At 43.0% G+C, this 9,411-nt stretch overlaps 1 protein-coding gene across 2 annotated transcripts; it reads right to left on the bottom strand.

Moving 5' to 3' along the window:
• On the bottom strand, positions 1–4,409 carry LOC135555078 (transmembrane 4 L6 family member 1-like). Of its 2 annotated transcripts, XM_064987448.1 has the most exons (5): positions 4,256–4,409; positions 3,892–4,073; positions 1,872–1,943; positions 1,149–1,291; positions 1–854 (listed from the first exon to the last, which is right to left on the bottom strand). In XM_064987448.1, the coding sequence occupies exons 2-5, from the start codon at positions 4,066–4,068 to the stop codon at positions 656–658; spliced, it is 591 nt and encodes a 196-aa protein (XP_064843520.1). In that variant the 5' UTR covers positions 4,069–4,073; positions 4,256–4,409; the 3' UTR covers positions 1–655. The 2 variants fall into 2 exon arrangements, with proteins under 2 accessions (XP_064843520.1, XP_064843521.1); XM_064987449.1 differs by lacking the exons at positions 1,872–1,943; positions 4,256–4,409 and having other exon boundaries at positions 3,892–4,223.
• Between the last annotated feature and the right edge of the window lie 5,002 nt (positions 4,410–9,411).

Below are 9,411 nucleotides of genomic sequence, written 5' to 3'. Positions count from 1 at the left end.
TGGAAAATACGTATTTATTTAAGGCAGCACAAACACTAAAATGTATGACAAATGCACTAAATATATAAAATGGCCTTAACAATTTAGCATCTGCGAGACAACAATTTTCAGAAAATGAAAACAGTAATACAAAAGACAAAACTTTCATACAAAAAAATATATACTTTTGTGCTTTAGTAAAATGTAGACTTAAGACATCAAACATATAAAAATACTACAGTTCTGGTCTGTATTATACACACATTCATTCAGTGTATTTCTAATACAGTGCTTTGAAATTAATCCTATAAATTAACTGAACATTCAGACAGGTATCTCTCCCTCATACAGGGATGAGACAGCATTCGCTTATTAATCACACTTTCTGATTAGAAACTGGCCCAGGGACTATGTAGGATACGAGGAGAGGAAGTTGGACTATTAAGATGCACCCCCAGGAGTGTTTGGAAAGCAATGTTAAACAGATGGCATTGTACACGCTCCTTGCGTGTATCGTATGTGTGTGCATATGTCATATCATGTGTATGCACATCAATCTTATGTTATATGCATGTGTGTGTGTGTGTGTGTGTGTGTGTGTGTGTGTGTGTGTGTGTGTGTGTGTGTGTGTGTGTGTGTGTGTGTGTGTGTGTGTGTGTGTCATCTATGTGTGTGTTTAGGCATTGAGGGTGTAGTCCTGCTTGTAGCAGCAGGGTCTGCAGACAGCTGTCACCAGCCCATTGATGACCTGCAGGACACATATGATGAACTCCAGCCCACTGAGGCCCAGTAGGATGGACATCAGGGTCACGTTCCACTCTACAATGCTGACAGGCTGCAGGCACTTAGACCACGTGTCCTTCTCCATTAGGTACCTGTGGACAGACACAGAAATTAAAGTTGTGTATATTACAGTCTGTATTGCAGTTTGATATTAATTTGAGTTAAGAATCTGTGACTCACTCGACAGGATGTCATTGCATAACACAGACACACAATAGGAAGTGGACACAACAGAAAATTAACTCCAAATCAAAAACAGAACAACACAGACACACACACTCACAGAGGATTTGTTTCCAATGCATTTTGGCACCTAAAAGAAACCTACATAGCTAGAATATTTCCAGAATAATTCACATTTCCTGTGTGAAGAGGGTAAAACTAACCTTCCTCCCTCATTGGCGAAGGGATAAGACCATCCCAGAGCAGTGAAGCACTGAGGTCCCTCCAACATGGCCATGGCTGAGATGATGAAACAGTATCCCGAGCCGGCCAGACCCACTAGAGCTGCCATTACTGACCCACACATCTATATAGTACACAAACTGTACATTAGTATATAAATATATATACACACACACACACGGTTCAAGCCTACCTGTTAATCCCAGATCAACTGCATAACAATCCCCTTGGGAGTAGTGTGTGGTTGTGTGAGGAGAAATGTTGGTTTATCACTGTTACAAACCAGTTTATACACAGATAAGGTTCAGCTCCTCTCCCTGGCCCAGACGCTTTGTACTCCCTGATGGTGAAGCCTCCTTCACATATCCTTCACATAGTGTACCCCCTAATAGTGTTTACAATGGCCCCTTTGTATGATTAGCTAGGCATGTGAAGGACCTTTCATGAGCCTAATAGCATTAGCTTAGCATAGTCCCTCACAGTGTTAGAATAGTCCTTTGTACCATCTGTACTTTTATTAATAGGATCAAAGCCTTGTGTAACAAACCAAATAACATCCACTAACCTACTTTGACGGTTTACAAAAAAACAACAAAAACCTGAGCTGAAGAACACATCAAGGCTGACCTGTCACCTTTGCTTTTTGCACAGTAATAGAATCACTGGCTGAAATCACAATAAGTAACCAACGCATCAGTCCTCACCATGAAGCTTTCATTCCAACAGCAGCCTGTACACTTCCCCAGGCTGATGAACACTCCAGCAGGCAAAAACATCTACAGAGACACACAATTCGGGAGACCTCAGGGTCTGTCACAGTATGATATTTCAGTGTATACCCTCTATATAAAACAATATCCTCAAGACGGCTATGTGTTGATTTGAATTACATTGAGTGCATCTAAAGAGTCGGTCTTGTCCAGTATCTCACTGCAAAATGTGGACCACAATGTAAATAAGCCTACAGGCTTTATTGTGTTTTTATCTTCAATAATTGTTTTGTGAATGCAATGTTGTCTCTGGCTGGAGCAGCCTGCAACATCTAATAATCTTATAAATTCAATCAATCAACAGCTCTGTGGTTGGAGCACTGTACTGTACAACCATCCCTAATCACAAGCATATGGTCTATAGAACAGTTTTATAAAATGGTGGCTAATTCCTAGAATGGGTTTCTGGACAAATCCTCCAAATAATAAAATACAACTCCTGGGGTAGCTTGTCGGAGGAAGAACTGACAACCGTTTTCCTTTGTCTCCTGTAGTATCTCCACAGTAAGGAAAACAGCCATGAGGCAAGTCCCCATTGTCAGAAAGGTAAACACACACATACAGGATACAGATTAGCCACACACTCAAACTGCCCTCCTACAACAACAGCACAAGATAAATTAATTGTGTCAGATTACCACCTGATATTATCAGAAAGGAAATTACAAGACCAAAGTAATATACAGTGGGGCAAAAAAGTATTTAGTCAGCCACCAATTGTGCAAGTTCTCCCACTTAAAAAGATGAGAGAGGCCTGTAATTTTCATCATAGGTACACTTCAACTATGATGGACAAAATGAGGAAAAGAAAACAGAAAATCACATGACTGGATGACCTGCAGAGAGCTGGGACCAAAGTAACAAAGCCTACCATCAGTAACACACTACGCCGCCAGGGACTCAAATCCTGCAGTGCCAGATGTGTCCCCCTGCTTAAGGCAGTACATGTCCAGGCCCGTCTGAATTTTGCTAGAAAGCATTTAGATGATCCAGAAGAAGATTGGGAGAATGTCATATGGTCAGATGAAACCAAAATATAACTTTTTGGTAAAATCTCAACTCGTGGTGTTTGGAGGACAAAGAATGCTGAGTTGCATCCAAAGAACACCATACCTACTGTGAAGCATGGGGGTGGAAACATCATGCTTTGGGGCTGTTTTTTGCAAAGGGACCAGGACGACTGATCCGTGTAAAGCAAAGAATGAATGGGGCCATGTATCGTGAGATTTTGAGTGAAAACCTCCTTCCATCAGCAAGGGCATTGAAGATGAAACGTGGCTGGGTCTTTTAGCATGACAATGATCCCAAACACACCACCCGGGCAACGAATGAGTGGCTTCGTAAGAAGCATTTTAAGGTCCTGGAGTGGCCATGCCAGTCTCCAGATCTCAACCCCATAGAAAATATTTGGAGGGAGTTGAAAGTCTGTGTTGCCCAGCAACAGCCCCAAAACATCACTGCTCTAGAGGAGATATGCATGGAGGAATGGGCCAAAATACCAGCAACAGTGTGTGAAAACCTTGTGAAGACTTACTGAAAACGTTTGACCTCTGTCATTGCCAACAAAGGGTATATAACAAAGTATTGATAAACTTTTGTTATTGAGCAAATACTTATTTTCCACCATAATTTGCAAATAAATTCATAAAAAATCCTACAATGTGATTAATTTTTTCTCATTTTGTCTGTCATAGCTGAAGTGTGCCTATGATGAAAATTACAGGCCTCTCTCATCTTTTTAAGTGGGAGAACTTGCACAATTGGTGGCTGACTAAATACTTTTTTGCCCCACTGTATATACACAAGACCAACTGTTTTGACCGTGAAAGTTATCTTTATATTTATGTTTGAATCTACCATTCATTCCCTGAACAGCCTGTAAATCTGACCCATAAAAACTGTCAACTCAATAATACTACTGTAGCCTGTGTAGTAACAATAGAGTAACACTCACCAACACACCCCCCCCTCCGATTCCCATCATGAACCAGATCAGCCTGGACAGTCGCTCCTGTTGGACATATTGGATCTCTCCTCCGGGGAAGAACAGCAGGATGTTGGCCATGATACAGCACACAGCCAGGGGCAGAAGGGCAAAGCCCAGGGACCGTGCAAAACCCATGGAGCACATCTGCCCTACCACCCAGGATGAGGAGGAATGGAGAGAGAGAAGTGGAGGTGTGGAGCACCAGAGAGGAGTGCAGCGGTATCACCAGAGAGAGAGGAATGGACAGTGACAATGGAGAGAGAGAGAGAGAGATATGAAGGTCTGGGGTCTGTTCACAGCTGTAATCAAGGAAGGAAACTGAATGGTTTACCTAGTGTGTAGGGTTTTAGCTGAACTCTCCACCTCCTGCCAGTCACACTGAGGCTGATCACGCAACCAGTTCCGTTTTACGGCGAGGGGCTGAGTGGAGGGGTTACCACAGGAAGAGTGAGAGGTGAGTGTCTTGAGCCCTAACCAATCCCTCAGGGCATGCAAGTGATTCAGCCAGAAAAACGGTGACAAATCCCTCAGGGACTGGGAGGGGAGGGGTGATGAGAGAGAGGGGGAGGGGGGAGAAAGAGAGGGGGAGGGACAGAAAGAGAGGGGGCGAGTAAGAAAGACAGACACATACACATAGTGATAGAGAGTATGTGTGTCTATTTTCCACACCCACCCCAATCTGAGAGGCAGAGGTAGTTGTGCTGGGTAGCTGGGCCCCAGACTGCATTCAAAACCTGCTACTTCAGAGAGAAAAGAGTCTCTCCATGTTTTGTGAAAAATCCGCACAAAAATGTTCTGGATTATGCTGCACTCAACATCCACCCTTCCTTATGAGCCTACTCTCCTATGGCAGGGGCAGCAAACAACCTGGCAACATTAACCAACAAGTCAACTGACCATCACAAAGAATGTACAATGCATTTGGAAAGTATTCATACCACTTTACCACATTTTGTTACGTTACAGCCTTATTCTAAAATGTCTAAAATAAAAATCATTAGAATTGTGATACAGTGAATTATAAGTGAAATAATCAGTCTGTAAACAATTGTTGGAAAAATGACTTGTGGCATACACAAAGTAGATGTCCTGAATGACTTGCCAAAACTATAGTTTGTTTAACAAGACATTTATGGAGTGGTTGAAAAACAAGTTTTAATGACTCCATCCTAAGTGTATGAAAACTTCCGACTTCAACTGTACGTGAAGATGCTACTAATTGACTACAGCTCAGCGTTCAACACCATAGTGCCCTCAAAGCTCACCACTAAGCTAAGGACCCTGGAACTAAACACCTCCCTCCGCAACTGTACCCTGGACTTCCTGACGGGCCGTCCCCAGGTGGTAAGGGTCGGTAACAACATATTGGCCACGCTGATCCTCAACACAGTGGCCCCTCAGGGGTGCGTGCTCAGTCCCCTCCTGTACTCCCTGTTCACCAATGACTGCATGGCCAGGCACAACTCCAACACCATCATTAAGTTTGCAGACAACACAACAGTGGAAGGCCTGATCACAGACAACGATGAGAAAGCCTATAGGGAGTAAGTCAGAGACCTAGCCGGGTGGTGCCAGAACAACAACCTATCCCTCAACGTGATCAAGACAAAGGGGATGATTGTGGACTACAGGAAAAGGATGACCGAGCACGCCCCCATTCTCATCAACAGGACTGTAGTGGAGCAGGTTGAGAGCTTCAAGTTCCTTTGAGTCCACATCACTAACAAACTATCATGGTCCAAACACACCAAGAGAGTCGTGAAGAGGGCTCGACAAAGCCTTTTCCCCCTCAAAAGATTTGGCATGGGTCCCCAGATCCGTAAAAAGTTATACAGCTGCACCATCGAGAGCATCCAGAAGGTTGCATCATTGCCTGGTATGGCAACTGCTTGACCTCCGACCGCAAGGCAGTACAGAGATTAGTGTGTACGGCCCAGTACACCACTGGGTCCAAGCTTCCTGCCATCCAGGACCCCTATACCAGGCGGTGTCAGAGGAAAGCCCTAAAAATTGTCAAAGACTCCAGCCACCCTATTCATAGACTGTTCTCTCTGCTACCGCACGTCAAGCGGTACCGGAGCACCAAGTCTAGGTCCAAAAGGCTTCTTAACAGCTTCTAACCCCAAGCCATAAGACTCCTGAACAGCTAATTAAAAGGCTGCCCAGACTACTCCCCCCCCACCCCCTCTTTTACACTGCTGCTACGCTCTGTTTATTATCTATGCATGGTCAATTTAACTCTACCTACACACACACATATATATATATATATATATATATATATATATATATATATATATATATATATATATATATATATATATATACACATATTACATAGTACCCCCTGTATATAGCCTCGCTACTGTTATGTTACTGCTGCTCTTTAATTATGTTTTATTTTTAGGTCTACACCTTGTGTAAAATTAGATTTGATAATAACCCATACCCAATTTTAAGTTCACTGGGTCTTAAGAGTAACCATGTTATGTGTTTACTAGCTAGGGACTGTACAATAGGCCTTCTACACGCATGTTGTAATGAGCGAGGCAGGAATGCGTTAGAATGGAAAGAACATGAAAAAGTGTTATGTAGTCTAGTGATCCTGGATTAACCCCAACCAGCCCTAATCTGACATAACACATATTAGCTGGACTCGCTAACGAGCCACAAATGTAATTAGTGAAAACAGTGTTTGGTTTGCATGCTTTTCTCCCACAGGAATACAGTGTTTCATTCTTTAATTAGCTGACTAACATATTATAGGGGATTTGTACCAGGGGAAGTCTGTTGTAAAACAATAAAACAGAGGACAAAATCCAATCCACTGACTGAGGGCCACAGGCTTGAGATTTTGGGCTGTTGTTGATGTGGTGAAAACCAAATGATAATCAATTAAACTAGTCTTGTACTGTCTCTACACAATAATGACATAGTGTGTTTGCGTGTGTGTGTTTAATAAACCACAGAGTTAAACAGAGGTAGCATTTCACACATAAACGTGGCATTTGTTCCTATTTTCTGTGGTTCGGATAATATTGACGCGTGTACCCGTCTCTAAAAATAGACAGAGATAAAACACACAGGGTTGTTCCAGGCCCACAGTACTTCTGTATAGTCTGCCTGCTGAATGAGTTTGTTACTCTATCTTGTTATGATACTTCCCTCACAGAATTATTGGGTCACTGACATTTCTATTAAATCAATTCAGGAAAGGAAAAGAAATTCTAACTCAAGTATGAGAAAAAATCCTCATTTTGATTTGAAATGGAATTGGCCCCCAACCCTGGGCTATAATAACAGCCCAAGCCTGAGCCTTCAGTAGCGAGTGCAAGGAGTATGGAGCCCCTTGTGGTTTTGACTGTGGGGAATCGTACAATAATCCCAATCACACAATCATACAATAATAGAAATACCTGTGGTGTTGTCCTTGTTAATGCAGACAGAGAAGAGCTCCAACTTCTTAATCATATCCTCAACTTTGTCCCGCACATTGAATATAGTTGCAGAGAGTCCCTGTAATCCTAGATTCAGATCATTCAGGCAAGAAAAAACATCCCCAAGATAGACCAGTCTCCCTGTCATGGCTTTTGCGCCATCAGTAAAGATACCAACATGAGCAGCAGCTTCGTTTGGCTACATATGGACCACTTGTGGAATTCCCGTGAGAGAGTAATGGTTCATGTGAATGGATGTTAAGTATTTGACAAGGCTACCTGTATTTGACATTGTGTTGTTATTTTGCTGAACATTTTTGGCAGCGAAAAAAACCTCACCCAAATGTAGTTTTGGAAAAATGTAAAATATAAGTGGACTATTTGAAAATGTGAAGAAAAAAAATGTGTCTAGTGTCTAGTTTGAGTGGCAGCTACATTAAATAGTACCCGCAAAACACCAGTCTCAATGTCAACAGTGAAGAGTTGACTCCGGGATGCTGGTCTTCTAGGCAGAGTTGCAAAGATAAAGCAATATCTCAGACTGGCTAATAAAAATAAAAGATTAAGATGGGCAAAAGAACACGGAAACTGGACAGAGGAACTGTTTTGCGGGTACTATTTAATGAAGCTGCCAGTTGAGGACTTGGAGGCATCTGTTTCTCAGGCTAGACACTAATGTACTTGTCCTCTTGCTCAGTTGTACACCGGGGCCTCCAACTCCTCATTTTATTCTGATTAGCGCTGTTCTGTGAAGGGAGTAGTGTACAGCGTTGTAAGAGATCTTCAGTTTCTTTTGAATATCTTGCATGGAAAATCCATCATTTCCCAGAACAAGAAGAGACTGACGAGTTTCAGAAGAAAGGACTTTGTTTCTGGACATTTTGGCCTGTAATCGAACCCACAAATGCCGATGCTCCAGATACTCAACTAGTATAAAGAAGGCCAGTTTTATTGCTTCTTTAATCAGAACAACAGTTTTCAGCTGTGCTAACATAAATGCAAAAGGGTTTTCTAATGATCAATTAGCCTTGGGTGGTGTAGTTGTCCTGGAGAACAGGTAGTTTGCCCCCGGTGATGCGTTGTGCAGACCTCACGACCCTCTGGAGAGCCTTACGGTTGTGGGCGGAGCAGTTACCGTACCAGACGGTGATACAGCCTTCCTGTTTGGCCCTGTCCGGGGGTGTCCTCGGATGGGGCCACAGTGTCTGCTGACCCCTCCGGTCTCAGCCTCCAGTATATATGCAGCAGTAGTTTATGTGTCGGGGGGCTAGGGTCAGTTTGTTATATCTGGAGTACTTCTCCTGTCCTATTCGGTGTCCTGTGTGAATCTAAGTGTGCGTTCACTAATTCTCTCATTCTCTCTTTCTTTCTCTCTCTCGGAGGACCTGAGCCCTAGGACCATGCCCCAGGACTACCTGATATGATGACCCTTGCTGTCCTTGATGATATTTTAATGGACAAAAAAATTGCTTTTCATTCAAAAACAGGGGAACTTCACTCAGAAGTTAGTCAGAACGATAGTGTATATGAACTCAGCAAAAAACAGAAACGTCCTCTCACTGTCAACGGCGTTTATTTTCAGCAAACTTAACATGTGAAAATATTTGTATGAACATAAGATTCAACAACTGAGACATAAACTGAACAAGTTCCACAGACATGTGTCTAACATAAATGGAATAATGTGTCCCTGAACAAAGGGGGGGGGGGTTAAAATCAAAAGTAACAGTCAGTATCTAGTGTGGCCACCAGCTGCATTAAGTACTGCAGTGCATCTCCTCCTCATGGACTGCAACAGATTTGCCCGTTCTTGCTGTGAGATGTTACCCCACTCCTCCACCAAGGCACCTGCAAGTTCCCAGATGTGCTCAATGTGATTGAGATCCGGGCTCTTTGCTGGCCATGGCAGAACACTGACATTCCTGTCTTGCAGGAAATCACATACAGAACGAGCAGTATGGCTGGTGGCATTGTCATGCTGAATGTCAGGATGAGCCCGCAGGGAAGGGTATCACATAGGGGAGGAGGATGTCTTCCCTGTAATGCACAT

The sequence above is a fragment of the Oncorhynchus masou genome, chromosome 15, assembly GCF_036934945.1.
Source record: "Oncorhynchus masou masou isolate Uvic2021 chromosome 15, UVic_Omas_1.1, whole genome shotgun sequence".
Taxonomy (NCBI): domain Eukaryota; kingdom Metazoa; phylum Chordata; class Actinopteri; order Salmoniformes; family Salmonidae; genus Oncorhynchus; species Oncorhynchus masou.
Note: the sequence above shows the minus strand (reverse complement) of the source record. Positions and strands in the feature narration are given on the sequence as shown.